Source organism: Condylostylus longicornis, unplaced genomic scaffold (genome assembly GCF_029603195.1).
Source record: "Condylostylus longicornis isolate FDR11 unplaced genomic scaffold, ASM2960319v2 ptg000160l, whole genome shotgun sequence".
Lineage (NCBI taxonomy): Eukaryota > Metazoa > Arthropoda > Insecta > Diptera > Dolichopodidae > Condylostylus > Condylostylus longicornis.
In genome coordinates this window covers 599,804-616,560 of record NW_026578128.1, presented here as the reverse complement: position 1 = coordinate 616,560, position 16,757 = coordinate 599,804, and the positions used below count along the sequence as shown (strand labels likewise).

Sequence of the window (16,757 nt, the reverse complement as noted above, 5' to 3'; positions counted from 1 at the left end):
TGGTGGTGGTATGGTGTCACAAAAATATCAAAAAAAAATATTTTTCATTTAACAAAACTTACAATTAAAATATAAGTCAACAATTTTTATTCAAAGGACATTTATGAATATTTATTTGTTTTTTCGTTTTAATGATTTTAATTCCGAGATTTTGATATTAAAAATTAAAGTTTGACCTTTTGATTTAAGTTGACTTTTGACTAATATTAAAATTAATAACAAAAAAATTTTTTAAATAAAAATGGTAAAAAAAGTTGTAAATTATAGTAATTAATTAAAGGATATTAAAGGACATCAATAGAATTAAAAATTGAAAAATTTTTATGACCTTTTATATTTAAACTTTCAATGTCATAATACGAGATTATAAATTGAACAAAATATTTTCAAAATTTTTACGTTCTACGCCTTAACAAGAGTATGCCAACTTTGATATTGGATTTGTATTCACATGAGCTAGTCGTCTGCTGTATGAACATGTTAATAAATTTTTTGGTCGGCGTAAAATTTTCCGTTGTTATAGACATATCCGAGAAAAAATATAAATAAGGGTTTGAGTCTTCGATTTTTCTTTGCTATAATATCGTCTTTTTTACAGGAATCCAAAGAATTATTTACATAAATTACCAATTTGCCTGCGAAATTGCATGTATGGCACACATGAAAGTTTGGTATAGCAAATTTGTAAAGGATGATGTAGCGCATTGAGAAATAAACACAAAAATAGCGGACTTTTTAGAGATAATTAATGTTTTTTGAAAAATTTTCAGATTAACCCCAAATTTTATGTTCCGATAATTATAGCTGGAAAACGGTGAGTCTGATAGCAACCATGGGCATATCATTTTGTAATTCTATAAATTGAAAAAGAGAGTTCCAAACGACTCATGATTGTAGCTTCAACATAGCTTCGAAGCTAGAATGGATATTCGTGAGACCGATTTTTTTTAACCATTGAAAACTACTCCTAGACGTCCGAGTTCTGTTCCCCCCCCCCCCCCTTCTCTCACTCTCATTCGGTTTTTTTTCTTAAGAAACTCCAATAAATCACCATTCGAGCTTATCATGTTTAATTTTATACATGTATGTAATAGTTATTATAAAATCATGTATATGCGATTACATTCCCATTTTCAACATATTTATTAACACATTTTTTCAAGATTACACTATACAGCAAATATGAATTACCTTTCCATTATAATTTAGAATAATAGCGTCTGATATTAACATTCTATACAAAATAATTGATTATCAATTATAAAATAAAATAAAAAACGCATATCGTATATACATAATATTAAGCTTCACACCTTTTATCGCGCATACACACGTTTCTATTTCATACAAATTGGTTTTTAACACCAATATTGTGTTTTATGTATTGTAAGAGAACTCTTTAAAATTGCAATAAGATTTTTGAATTCTTTAACATTGCTACTCGTTTTTATATTTAATATGGTATTTTTTAAACACATAACAATGAAACAACAAATTCCATATATAAAAGAAATGGAAAAATGGAGATTTTTTCCCTTTAATTCCTAAAATTATTACAATAAAATAAAAATTTATTTATGCACTTAACAAAAACACATTTTTAATACTTTTAATGTTTTGAATTTTTCATATTATACACTTTTATAGGATAAGACACTAATTTTTACTACTGAAAATTGTCTTTAATCCCTAAAAAAGGACATAACACTAAATACAAAATATTTTTTTAAATTAATAACCATTTATTCTGAATTCAATACCTTATAGACAGGAAAAAATGAAAGAACATAAAGTATATATTGAATATTTCTGATCAAGGAGAGAAAGGTGAAAAAGGTGCGTGCTTTGAATAACTATTTTTGGTTAAAAGATTTAAAATTATAGCTATATTGTATGCTATTCAGCAAGGAAAAAAATTTTAAATTTAATAATGAGTTTAAGAATAAAACTAGATGATATGACAATCCTCTATTAGTAAATTGGCAATTATGCATATAAATTGTTAGGTTATGTTTAATATTATTTTATTTCTTGTTGTTTTTTTTCTAGTTCTCGAAAAGAGAGGTTAAAAATTTTAATTCTATAAAATATGTTTTATTGATTTTTGTTTTTTGATTATAATTACCCGTGTGGTAATTTTTTATAATTATTATTGCTCAATAAGAAATACAAGAACATACGATTATAAAATAAGAAACAGTTTACGGCATTCTTTATTATTTTCAGGAAAATTAAAATAGCTTTTAGGAGAAATTTACTGAATGGTAACAAGTGAAGACTCATCAATAATATTCGAATACACATTTTCTAAATATTTTCATTACCCGGTCTGAGAAGGGTACACACTTCGAGGAAAATTTTTTTAAAGAACTCATTGGGAGTTTAAAAATAAGGTGTGACTTTATTTCATACCCCATTTCTTGTAAGATTATTTAAATTAAAACAAAAAAAAACATATTTTAAAATTGTTAGCGTTTGTCATTCCGAAAGTGCAATGGTAATACAAAATGAAGTTTCGTCTTATATTAAAGCCCTCTTTCAAAAAATATTTTGCTCTACCGGTATTTTTCTTAGACGAAATAAATGAGAGCAAGTAAAAATTCTACGAAATTTTTTTCAAATATCCCTGTATATCAGAAACTTTTTACACATCTACATAGATAAAAACAAAAAAATTACATATTTGAGATGTCCGAATCGATAATAATGTGCAGAACTCATGTAACTGTAAATAGGCCTTACAGACCATGAAGGTCCTGAGTCTGACTTATCATTTTTTTCCATCCGCCGCGGTCCTGGGCGGCTCTCCTCCAATTTTAGACACGAAGTTTTTCCAAATCCGCCGAAGTTTCGTCTCTCCAACGAAGATGCGGCCTACCTCGACGTCTCATTCCTTCGGGTCTGGATTCGAACACTCTCCTTGCTGGGGCGCTTTCGGGCATTCGTGCAATGTAACCCAACCAGTGTAGCCTCTTTATCTTGATTTTGCTGACTACATCAATGTCCTGATACAGCTCGTAGAGTTCGGCGTTATATCTTGTCCTCCAGACCCCCTGCTCATTCACAGGACCAAATATGCGAAGAAGAATCTTTCGCTCAAAGACACCAAGGCATTGCTCACTTGTCCTAGACAGTGTCCAAGCTTCCGAGCCATAAAGTAAGACCGGAAGAACGAGCGTTTTGTACTGCTGCAGCTTAGTGTTTCTGGATAGGAGTTTTGAACCCAGTTGTTTTCGCAAACCAAAGTAGCAGCGATTTGCCAGAGTTATTCTGCGTCGCACCTCCACACTGATGTCACTGGCGGAATTTACATTAGTTCCCAGGTAGATGAACTCCTTAACTACCTCAAAATTATATGAGTCAACCGAGATGTTTTGACCAATATGATGGACAGTGGTCGCCTTGGTGGTTGACAGCATATATTTTGTCTTGGTCTCGTTAACATTCAGACCCACTTTTTTTGCTTCCTGATCAATCTTTGTAAAGGCTTCGATGACCGCTCGTCGCGAGCGAGCGACTATGTCGAAGTCGTCAGCAAAACCCAACAGCGTGCAGAACTCATATTTGAGTAAAATTCGAGAAAAAAAACCAAATCTTCTAAATGACTTGTTAGAAATACAATCAAACATCTCTCAATCGAACTTTCTCTTGCAACTTAAATTTCTCCATAAATCAAACTTATTTTTATTCACTTAAAATTCTAAAATATTCGGTTCCCTTTCTTAAATCCGAACATTATTTTATTTTGAGCATATTTCAAACATTAATTTCTGGTCCGGACATATAGTAATGTCACTGTATATTAAAGTCGTAATATCAAACAATTTTTATAGTAGAAATTTAATTATTTACCTAATAAATTTTCTTAAAATTGTTACTTTGTATATAAATAAAAATTTTTCTCTTTAATTATTTTAATTACAATACCGACACTTGTAAAAAAAAAATTCAACATTTTTATTCATTTTATTATTTAATTATTGAAAAGAAATCTTCAATATGTAGAATATAATAATCAATAAATGGTAATGAAGTAATAATAATTATTATTGTAATGATGTCGTTAATAATGGTTTATAATATTATGATCTCAACATTTTATATACACGTATATAAAAATTCAATATTAGGAATATTCTTAAAATTTCCAGCTGGGATAATAATATGCAACTATTTTCGATTTGTTTTATATCTAACGAACCAATTTACAACTAAATTACATAGTTTCGCATCCATTCTTTATACTTTTTGTTTTTCTCTCATTTATTTATTATTTATGGTTGAATTCTTCTAATAGACCAGTTCTGTTCTTCTTCTTTTTTTATTTTATATTTTCTATATTGGATAATACTTTTCTTATTTTATTCTTGGTTGGTTGTCTTTATAGACATAAAAATATTCGCATTCGTTTTTTTTTTGCCGACCACATTGTGGAGGTTATGTGATGGCAACAAACTTTGCATATCGAATTTTCGGTGGAAGCACACTTCTCCATATGGTAGGAAAGTGTAAATAAACCATTTTTAGCTAGATGTCGATCTGTTTGTCTATTTATGGACGCGTTTGTCTCAAATTTGCCTGAAGTGATTTTGATCAATTATATCCCGGATTGATCAATTTTTAGGATTTGTCAGGTTTCGGGAACTGGACTTTTTTGCGAGACGATTTTACATTTTTTGTGCATATCAAGAGAAACAATCAACCAATTTCCTTTAAATTTAATAATTAAATTCGAAATATTATAACAATGAATATATAAATTTTTTGGAACGATCAGCGTTCAAAAACCGAACTGGCGGCCAAATATCTATGGAACTAAATGATGGAATTTCTTGAAATTAAATAATTGAGTTCTGGGTGTTACCGAAACTAATTGGTAAACTTTTCAGACAATTCGGGTGGTACAAACACCCTTAACATTGGAAAGAAGTGTTTAAAAGGCATTTTTATAATCTTCTGTAACGATTAATAATCGTCTGCTTCGCTTGATTAGGCAATACATATTGCGGTCGATTATGTGCTGACCACATCAGATTTTTTTTTATTCTCCTCAAAAAAATTTTAACTACTGTAATAATCAACTTTAATTTCACTATAATATAGTTTGTATTCTGTATAAGATTTTTAACTAACTAACCGGTAACTTGCTGTACAATAAAACAGTTTTCATATATTATACCTTTCTATACCATATAGGTAGTTTTAATCTGTAACAACAATAATAATGAATAGAAAAAATAATCAAAATTATATCTTGTACTTTTATACTAGAAAAATTCGAATTCGCATTTTATATTTAAAATATATAAAAAGTTCATTTTATACATGAACGAAATGGATTGAATTTGTAAATGGGGGGGGGGGGGGGCATAAGAATATAGTCAACGACAACAATTTGGTTTTTTTTTTTTTGGTTTCTTACAAGGAATTAAATTGAAACAAGGAAGAACAATTTTAAAAATGTACAAAAAACAAAAACAACAATATAAAAACATTTTAGAAGAAGCTGCGATAAAAAAGCAATAGTAAGCATATTTAAAAACAAAAATAACAAAAAGCAAAAGGTAAAAATAGTGAATAAGGTAAAAAGAAAAACTCGTTAAAAACTTGTCATTCGACTTATTTTGATCTTAAAGTGATTGCTTAAAACCAGAATACAATCCTTTTAAAACATTTTTTTTTTTGCCTTTGTAAACGTGCATTTGCTATTTTGTAAAGTCTTAAAAAATTTTTGAATTGTACAAATTTTAATTGAACTTGTCAGAATTGTTAAAAACAAAGATAAATTTAAAATAAAAAAAAAAATTTTTTTTTTTAATTTTATTTCTGAATTCTAAAACATTTTAGCATGTTTTCAATGACTAAATATGTAAATTGCACATTATTATATAGAATTATTTAAATGAATGTAACAATGGAATCTACTCATTGAAAATTGGGTATATTTTGCATCTCTTATATAGAGCTACTTTATAACAATTGGAAAGAGACAGTAATAGTATTAAGAATATTCAGCAATTTTTTTCAATTCAATAAAATTATTTTAGAACTCGATAAACAACAGTGTTAGAAAATTTTAAAAAGATAGTGATTGTTTCTCAAGAAAGCAACTGTAATGACTTGTCAAGACAAGGATGGCACTGAATCAGGGATATAAGTGAAATATGCTGACTGAATTGTCATACAAGGAAATCTTTTGTTATAAAATTAATGAAATAGTTTACGCCTATAATTATGTAATACGTTTTTAAATATTGCATAATTATAGGCGTCAGTATAAAAATTTATACTGACGAAATAAAAAATATTTGTAGGTAGTTTCGGCCAATAACCCAACCGGCTCATTAATTTAACAAAATTATTTGTTACAAAAGGAGAATGAAATAACATTTTTTTAAGCCTATAATTATGCAATTTCAATATTGTTTGATATTATAGTTTTTGTTCTTTTTTCAATTTTTATTATCAAATATATTTGCCTTTTATAGTACTAAACTAGCAAATATTGTTGTACATCTAAAAATCTTCTTATTCCAAGTAGCTTTTACATCTTCTCTGTGATAAAATTGTTCCTTATCAGACGACTAAGTACCTGCTTTTTACCCATTTAAAACAGGAAATCTTATACTTTACATTAAAGGTTAGGATTTCCGAGATTTATGAATCAAACTTCTTTCATTGTTTATAAAACAGTTGCATCAAACATTGAATTATACTGTTATGAAACTTATTAAGGTATAACAAAATAAAAATTACTTTAAAATGCTCCCTTGTTTATACTTTACTCAAAAAACGAAAAATTTAAGTTCAAAAAAATTTACTGTTGATTCTATTACAAGTTTTTAATAACATCATTTGCTCTTTTTTTTCATATAATCTTATATGCAATTTAAATTTAATTTAATATTTTTGCAGTATATTCTACGGATACATGGTTCACCCCTATGTAATAACGTATACATATATTATATTTATTGTATTATTACGTACATATATTTAACATTAAATTTTTAAGCTATTCATCCATTCATTTTTAGTTTTATGGGTGGCTGACGCTATTACGCTATATTAAATTTGAATATTCCTTTAAGTTCTTTTTTCTATATAAAATGAAAAATATATGTATTGCAGTATATATAAGAGAAGACACAAGAATATTTTTTAAGAAATGGAATCGTTCTAAATACATAAGGGAAAAAAAAAACAAAATTCAAAAGAAAACAAGAAATTATTCATTCTATTCTTTTTTTTTTTACCTCCTCACCATTCACTTTTAAGAAGAAACAATACAGTCGGTAAACAAACATTATTATCCTGACACTGATAATAGTATAGAATATAACAAAAGCTGATAAAATATTATAAGAAATTTATTATGTATAACAATATTCCTTATAAAGAGATTTGTACTTGGAATAACATTCTCGCGCGCTTATTATTACCATTTTTTATATAAGATTACAGGGAGAATCAGTAAAGAAAATCAATATAAATAAAAACAAGAAAAGATGGAATGAATTTGTACACTGTTCCGAAAATTTTTTAATTGAAAATCGAGCAAAACTTAATTGATTACCAATATGTTGATTAATATACACAATAATCTAGTTAACATTATTCTGAACTTGAAGATATTGACTTCCTAAAGACTAACACATCGCTTTTCACAAAGCAGAATATTTCTTGTTTGTCCTGCGTGCCTACCATATTTTCACTGATTTTCCTAAATTTTGACTAATAATGACTCTTCGTTCGCTCGTTATTAAGCAGTCCGCTCTCCCCTTTCTTCCCGAATCTAGGAAAATAAAAATAAAATACTGCAATTCAAAAAACAGAAAGAAGTACTGAAATCACGGTCTTTCTGATTCTACTCATAAACTCATTAATTTATAGCCATTTATAGACTTTTAAAAATTTTACACCTTATCACTCTGTGCGTTCCTATAATATATCTAGAAAAGGAAATTATATAATAAATAAAAGCGGGGAATAAATTATTTGAAATTTTTTTTTCTTGTTTTCCATTTATTTTAACTTATTTCTTATATTTTTGCCATGAGCCAAAAACAACATTAATACGGTCCACGCGCTCTTCTTCTTCTTTTATATCAAAAGAAAAAAAAAATAAAAAAAAAATTGCGTAAATTATGCGTGCCTTATATGTAAAACCTTACATGCATTCATGTGTGTGTTACACGGTACAAGAAATGTAATTTATTTTTTATTTTTTTTGGTTTCTTATGCTTTTTCAACTAAGAAGCTAAAAATGTCGAGGTTGAAAGCATTTTACATTTAAGTAGTAAATTTTTTTTTCATTTTTTAAGAAAAAAACAGGCAAAGAATCAAAATAAAATTCTAAAGGAAAATATGTTTTTTCGCTCTTTTTTCTTATTCTTCTATTTAAATTGAAAAATTTTAAAGCTGAAAATTAGCTGTGAAAATATTTTTTAATAATATAGTCTATGTAATATTTATAATGTGTATATGTTGTATGGCACACAGACAGCAGAACAAAATTTTGATTAAAAGTAAAAAGAAGTTATAAAAAATTCTCCAAAAACACAAAAATATTAAAACGATTTCCTCTGATATTTTTTTTTTGATGAATGTAGTTGAGTTTGACTTACTGTGAGTTTGCAAAAATATGACGTATGTATTACAAATTTTTCAACAAGAGTGTTAATTGAAATTGTAGTCAGCGAAAGTGGGGTGCAAACTTGACTTTAATAATTTAAGGTATAGTTTACCTAAATTTTGCAAGTAAACAACCTTTTATTTTTCGGTAACTAAGTATGGAAAATAATGAAATTTTTTAAATTTCAAAGTGTTGTTTATGGTCTTCCCATCAAAAGTGATGCATCTCTTGAGGAAAAGTGGATACTATTCAATTTTTCTCTCAAAGAAATTCACATTGTTTATTATTTTAAAAAATCAATGACTAACATTGATTTTTTAAAATAATAAACAATTGAGGAACTGCGTACTCACTAAGGAGCTTCGGTTCGCCTAACCATTTAAATTATACAAATTTATCAGGGGCTGGTTCTGAAGGGGATGTTATACTGACGTATCCCACACCAGGTGTTGAGGCACAATAGTTCCTTATATGGTGGTCACGGTGCTCTATTTGTATAATTTATAATCAACTTATAGTATAACAATTTCATGCTAGGTACAAATCAAATCAATAGGGTTAGCAAATGAGCACATGTCTCTTTAACAACTAAAAACATTTGCTAAGAAAAATTGTATTTTATTGAGTCAAAACAAGTTAAAAGGGGGAAACGAATAATTTTTCTACAAAGAAATACATATTTCCGGCAAAGATCGATTTGTGTGAAAATGCAGGTTTCTATCTTCATGTTTTATATGGAGTTAACAATAATTCACTTTATTTTGCATCACTTTGCACCACTTTGCACCACTTTGCACCATTTTGCACCACTTTGCACCATTTTGCACCATTTCGCATCACTTCGCACAATTTAAAATCAATTGTTGCAGAAATTGACAAATATTTTATACAATAATTAACGCTCCGATTCTAAACTGATTTTCTTAATTAAATCTTAACACTATATAATTAATAGTTATTCTATCAAAAAATGTAAGATGTTCATTTCACTTTAGACATGTTCTGTGAATTTATAAAATTTTTATTTAGGTTCGATAAAATTATATATGGAATTGTTTTTAATTTATGCAGCCTATGCAAAAGATTTTCTTATTCAAATGATTTCAGGATTAACAAACATAACTACTATGGATTCATAATATTGAAAGCAAATTTTAAATTCTATTCCCTAAATTATAACTTAAGGCATTAAAAACAATTTATTTTTGACGAAAAGATGAGATTTTCAAAAGAAAAAATAATTTCAACCAAATTGTTAGTAAAATTAATAAAACAAACTTTAATTTACTATTCATTTAAAGAATTTTTTCAACTGTAATAACTGCTATTTTACAATCTGCAGGAAATATTCCTGAAAAAATGCAATAATTTCTATTGCAATTTAATTTTTAAAATTATTTGGGTTTTCTTAATTTCTCAAATTTAATTCATTTTGTAATTTAATTTTCTTTATTTCATAAAGATTTAAAAATTTTTTAATTATTTTAGTTTCCACAAAATTACTTGAGGTTTTTCTTAAACAATTTTAATTCTTTTAAGAAAAAATCAAAATTATTTTGTTATTCTAAAGAAAAAGATTAAAGAATTGAAAATTTTTTTTAGTATCTTTAAAAAAATTTATTATATAACCATAAAGACCTTAAAAAACAAACAAAAGAAAACAAAAATAAAAGAAAAACACGAATGGCAACAAAAGCATCAAGGTGGTGAACATAAATTTTCTGGATTAAAATACTTTTAACCTCTCCAAGTAATAAACCATTTGAATTAAGATGAAAAAAAAAATGGTATTTAAATTGAATTAAAATAGTTTTTCCCATTTATTTGGGAATTCAGAGTAATAGAAAATTTAAAAAAATAGAAAATGCAACAAGAAAAAAATTAAGAATTTCATTTTCATGTAAGAGAAAAGACAAAGAATGCAATCTTTTAATGCAAGAAACGTGAATATTTTAGGAAAAACAACAACAAAATGGATTTAACATTATTTTTTCTTAATGGTATTCTTAATTTGAATCTAAAATAATAGAATATCTACAAAAAATACTTTTAATTCGGAAATTTTATTTGGATTATTGCATTTATTATAATGGAAAAATAATATTTTGTATTATGAAAATAAAAGAACTACAAATTTGAAATAAAAAATGTGTGAGTTCCTATTGATTACGAAAAACACTTAGAATCGCTCTATCTCTTCTAGTTTTGGGCAGAAAACGCGTTTAAAGTTTTCCAAAAGTTCTTTTTAAATATCTCCGAAAATATTTTTGTTGTAGCCTATTATCATATATTGGCAGAACCTGTGCACTCTCAGTGATCACAAAAAACACTTAAAATTGCTCTATCTCTTCTGGTTTAGGCAGAAAACGCGTTTAAAGTTTTCCAAAAGTTCTTTTTAAATATCTCCAAAAATATTTTTGCAACAGCCTATTATCATGAAATCTTTGAAATATTTTTAGGAATTCATCGGAAATCAAATTTAAATTTTTTTTTTTGTTATTGCAATTTTTTTCCAAGTTTTCATTTTAAATTTTCTCCTAAATGTATGCAATATTAAATAATTATGATAGTCGTTATTGATTGTACACACTAATGTTAATTCGGGTTTTATTTTCAAAAGAAAATATTTTATTTTAGAAACTATGAATTTCTCAGCAGCTATTTCCTAATTACCTACTCCAGGATCGTTAAAATAACATTCTATAAAAGTTTTACTACCAAAACATTAAATTTGCATATTGTCGAATTCTTCTGAACTTTTATCGTTCCATTTTACTTTTACTTTAAAAAAATTATATGCAATTCAAATAAGTTAATGATAATTTTCTCTCAAAACATTTTAATTTGTTAATTTCTTAATTATTTAAAGATCCTCTCTAAAGGTCAAATTTTCATACCAAATTAAAATTTTATTTCTTTATTCTATTTTGATGCTCCTCTTATTTTTTTTTTACTAGAAATATAATTAAATCATACAAAAAAAAATAATTATCTACTCTTAAATAAAAATTTTCATTTTAATTTTACATAATTTTCAATTTTTGTGTTTTTTTGTAGATAATCCTTGCATACAAATTATACATAAAATTATGAATGCTGCTTAACAGTCCTATAGTGGAAATAAATGCGAAAATTTTTTCTTTATTTTTGTCCTTTTCCCGGTTATTGCCGTGTTTAACTCCACTCGTTATATTCTTGTAATATCCAATATGAATTACAAAAAAAAATTATTTCTTCAATAAAAAAGATGTAAAAGTATCCTTATTTCAAGTAATTCGCTAGGTATAACATGAATGAAAAAATTTGAGTACAATGAAAAGAAAAATTAAAAAAAAAATATGAAAAATAAAAAATAATTTTTTACTTTTTTTTGAAATTTTAAACCAAAAAGTTAAAAAATGGAATCAAAAGATAAGAATAGCGGCGAATGTCTGGGTACCTTTTATATTATTTTGATTTTGTATGAGAGTACAGGAATAGTAGAAATTTGAAAAATAATATTGTACCTAGGTGCCTACATAAATTTTTTGTTTGAATAGAAAACAATTTATTCAATACATAGACCGTGTATATATTGTACATACTAATGTTACTGAGCATTACATGGATATATTATGCTAAGGATATTTCCAAATATGGTCCTTGTTATACGTTTTTAGATTTTATCTCACTCAAATATAATACTTAGGTACATGAAAAACTTCAAAAAACACTCAAAATCCTATAATTTTTGGTATAGATATGGAAGCTAGTGTCTACTCCGCAACTATACTCTTATTTTAAGGTTTATTTTAAAAAAAGTTCCGCTTAGAAAGCCTTAAATCTTTCAAACATATTTTCTTGAAATAAAATTCACTTTCAAATATTTAAATCCCGCAAAAAAACACCGAAATAGAACATTCAAGTATGGCTCGAAAAATTAATTTTATTAAAGTTTTATTTGGAGATTTTGTTGATAATATTTTGGTGTTTAATATACAATTGATTAAAAACCGGATACAACTGGTAAAATTTTTGAAATAGAATCTCAAATAATTGCACCTTTGCTATAACAGATCTTAAAACGAAACTCAATTCCTTCCAACATTTCGCTCAAATATTCAGCTACTTATTAATATGACAACGTCTTAATAACGAAAAACAAATATATATATATATCGCAAATATTATCTTTTTTCCAAAAGAAAAGATAACCGGAATCAAAAAGTAGCCGTCAGAACAAAAAATTTTTTATACAATTACATACTGTTATTTTTATACCTACATAATTTCAAAGAAATAACAAAAAACTAAAAGAACAACTAAAAGAAAATCTAAGTTAAAGTAAAAAGTCAATAAAAGGATTTAAAAAAAAAAAAAAAGAAAAAATAAATTCCAATTTTCTTCTTTACTCCTGTCGACTTTGAAATATTTTAAACCAGAACCAAAAAAAATAAGGATTTCAAAATTTACTACAGTCTCTGCAATTGAAATAGAATAGTAACATTAAAATCATTTTATTTTAGCTAAGACATGAAAGTAAAGGACAAGACTGTATGATGAAGGAAAACATTTATTGAAGCAAATGCAAACAAGCAGAAATTTATTGTGAAGCATATAGGTAAGCATAAATACATTAGATTTACATTAGGTGCTCTCAAAGTACATAAGATTAGATGTAGGTGCTCTCAAAATCTAAAATTCTATAATTTTGGAGCCATACTCATAAAAGTAATCAAATTATATAGCAGAAATGAGAAAGTAAATCAACTTATATACCGATTTAAATTGTTGACATCATTATTTACTCATCGGGGAAGAAAAAATATTGAGAGATATTATGGGAGCGTTCTAATTCTCATCATATTAATTTGATTTTTAGCTCATTCCTTTATTAAATTTCTCATTATTTTGACTAAATATCTCAATTTCTCTCATGAAATTCTCTAAATAAGATGAATTAATTTAAACAAGCATATTACTTCTTAATATCAAGTTATATAAAAATTTTAAAATATAGGTCGAATTTTTCGCCATCCAAATCAGAACTGAGAATAATTGAAATTTGATCATTATCTCCGAAATTTTTTAGAAAAAATAAGGAAAACAACTCATCATATAATATTTTAGCTCTCATTTTTCTCAATTAGAACATAGGCAAATAAAACTCATCCATTTTCATTAAGGAATACCGTAAAATAGATAATACACGTACCCGATGTTTTCACACTTTTTTCTGTAAGCGTACATATGTCAAAGCATAAACTTAGAAATTACTTTAACCATGTTCAAATAGTTGTGTTTAATAAACAGTATTAGCAAAGTTCTCCGATAAAAATTTATGAAATAATCTAACCCTATTCAAATGTTCTTAACTCTTTTTCTATACAATTCTCAAGTTAATAATGAATTCTTTTTATTTTCTATAGCTTCTATACAAGTTATAGTGTTTATACAATAAAAATATCAAAAAAAAAAACATTTTTTTTTCATTTATTTTTTCAAGAAATGAAAACAGAATAATAATAATATAAAAATATAAAAAGAGAAAAAAAAAATTACTCACCTGCTATTTGAAGCGTAGCATTACGACTGTTGACTTTACCAGCTTTATTTTTTGCAACACACCAATAAACTCCACCATCTTGTTCTTTTTTACCATGAACAGTTCTTAGAAAAAATAAAGATCCGGATGGTAATAAAACGCGATGAGATTTATTATCATTGGGGCTTGTCTTTACTGGCTCGCCATCCTTTTTTTTTTTTGTTGTTTTTTGTTGTATTTTGGTTGTTATTTTCGTTGTTTTTGTTACAATTTTTAATGTTTTTTTCAAAGTTTATATTACATTTTTGTTATTTTATAACGGGTTGATTTATATACAGTTAGAAATAACGGTATTTGTATATGGTGTAATACCATTTGTATTGTTAAGTTGGCGTTGTTTTAATTGTAAAAATTGCCACAAAACAAGAAAAACAATTTTTTTTTTGTTGATTTTATGGTTTTTGTCCAGGATTTTTTTTGCAACATTCCAAAATTTTTTTTTGTGTGTGTTAGGCGCGTTGCAAAATATTTTCATTGTATTGTATAAGAAAGTTGAAGAAAATTGCAAAAAATAAGAAAAGAGAGAAAAAAAAGATTTATTAGTTTATTTAATTTTTTTATTTTTTATTTTTTTATTTAAAACGGTTTTATAATATTGAAGTTATTCGAACTTTATTTGTTCTTTTTATTGGGGAGGAAACCAAATGCTTTCATTTTATATGTACATTTTAAGTTTATAGGATAATAACCGTAGAGTAGGGTGAGACAATGCAAAAAAAAAAAAACAAAAAAAAATGGACACTCTACTTTTGTATTAAAATTTTGGTTTTTTTAATAGTCTTTGAGAAAAGGGACGAATGAAGAATTTTAACCATTTGGGTATAAAAATGGAAAACCTGAAACTTAGAACATAAAAATGTATTGAGTTAGAATGAAAACGGAAGAGATCTTTTTAGAGAAAACAATTTCCAGTGTCAAAAATTTTGAACACCAATAATTTTTAATACCCGTACGAACGTATGTTCGAAGTGTATACTAAATTTTCCTTACCGTTTTTTACGCTGAGAAATAATAGTCTTAGATATAGACTCAAGTATATGTTTTTGATCAGCGTCGAATTCTGAGTCGATTTAGCTTTGTCTGTCCGTCTGTCCGTCCGTCCGTTCATTCGTCCCAACGATAACACAAAAACTAATTGAGCTAAGTTCACCAAATTTTCACAAATGATTTATTATATTCTATATTTTCTGTTTTTTTTTTTTAAGTTTTCCTTTAGTAAATACTAACAGGGCTTTTAACATTGTCTTGCAGAGAATTAAATTTTTTAAGCTATTTATGCATATCTAGTGATTTTTTTTCAATTATGTATTTTTAAAATTGAAAAACGAAATGGTCAATTAATTGAGGATTTGTTTTTTATATTTTCAAATATCTTACATACCCAGCTAGCTATTTAGAAATTAAAAAAAAAAATTTTTTATTCATTTTTTTTAAATTTTAAAATTTCATTTTTTACGATTTAAAATTTCATGTAAATTTCATTAATTTCGGGATAACAATTAAAAAATTTAAAATAACATTTTTATTATTTAAAATTAACAATAATATTGTATGTAGCTAGTGGTAATCTTAAAAATATTTATTTATAGAAAATATTGCATATTTATGGGGTATTACGATGAATAAGTAATGGAATTAAAATGCTGTAAAATTTTATTAAAAATTTACGGTCAAAAAATTTTATAAAAATCCTTTATTATTACAAATAATAAAAAAAACAGCTATATAATTAATTTGTCGTAAAATTTTTCTTTATTATTTTGTTATAAAAATTAAGTTTATAAATACAAAGGTATTCTAAAATAGATTCCTAAAATAGAGTATACGATTAGCGTAAAAATAAATTCGGGAAATTTTGGAATTTTTGATTTTTTTTTTTTTTAATTTTATAGCTAGAAATAAAAAATTTTTAAAAATTGAGATCGTAAAATTGATGAAATAAAAATTCTCTACATTTATAAGAAAAAACATTTTCTTTCTCATCAAATTTGAGAGTATAATATGGCAGCATATTAAATTACGTCATTGTTATAGATCCTGATAATATTCTTATGGACATTGAAATACTCAATTATAAATGATTGTATTGTAATGTAATTTATTCAAAATCACTGAATGACCCGTAATAAGTATTGGTTAAAATAACAAGATATAAGCCTTAAATATTAAAAAAATTTTATTCCGAACAGTACGAAATTCTTCAAGGGTCAATAGAATTATTATTGCAATGACTTCTACATTTTTCTATATCGTTGTTGAAATTCAAAGTTCAAATGAATGAAAATGAAATTTAAAAGAAGCTTAAGTTTCAGTTTTTATAAAAATCTTCTTTTTTTTGTAATTTATTATGGTACATAAATATAAATTTTCAAGGAATTTAATATACACAAAAATGTTAAAATTAAATATTAGGTACTTTAAATTTTGATATCCTTATTATTTTAATAAAATATAAAATTTAAGAAAAAAAATTTCTTTAAGTGAAAAAAATGATTTGAAAATTAAAAATTCTGATTTCCCACCAAATGAGAACATATT

At 25.8% G+C, this 16,757-nt stretch overlaps 1 protein-coding gene across 1 annotated transcript in view; it reads right to left on the bottom strand.

The window, feature by feature from the left end:
- The window catches only part of LOC129616036 (roundabout homolog 2), a 149,408-nt gene that overhangs the window by 114,704 nt on the left and 17,947 nt on the right, over positions 1 to 16,757 (bottom strand). The window contains exon 3 of the mRNA XM_055531470.1: positions 14,181 to 14,367. Within this exon, the coding sequence (XP_055387445.1) occupies positions 14,181 to 14,367 (187 nt within the window). The remainder of the gene's footprint in view (positions 1 to 14,180; positions 14,368 to 16,757) is intronic.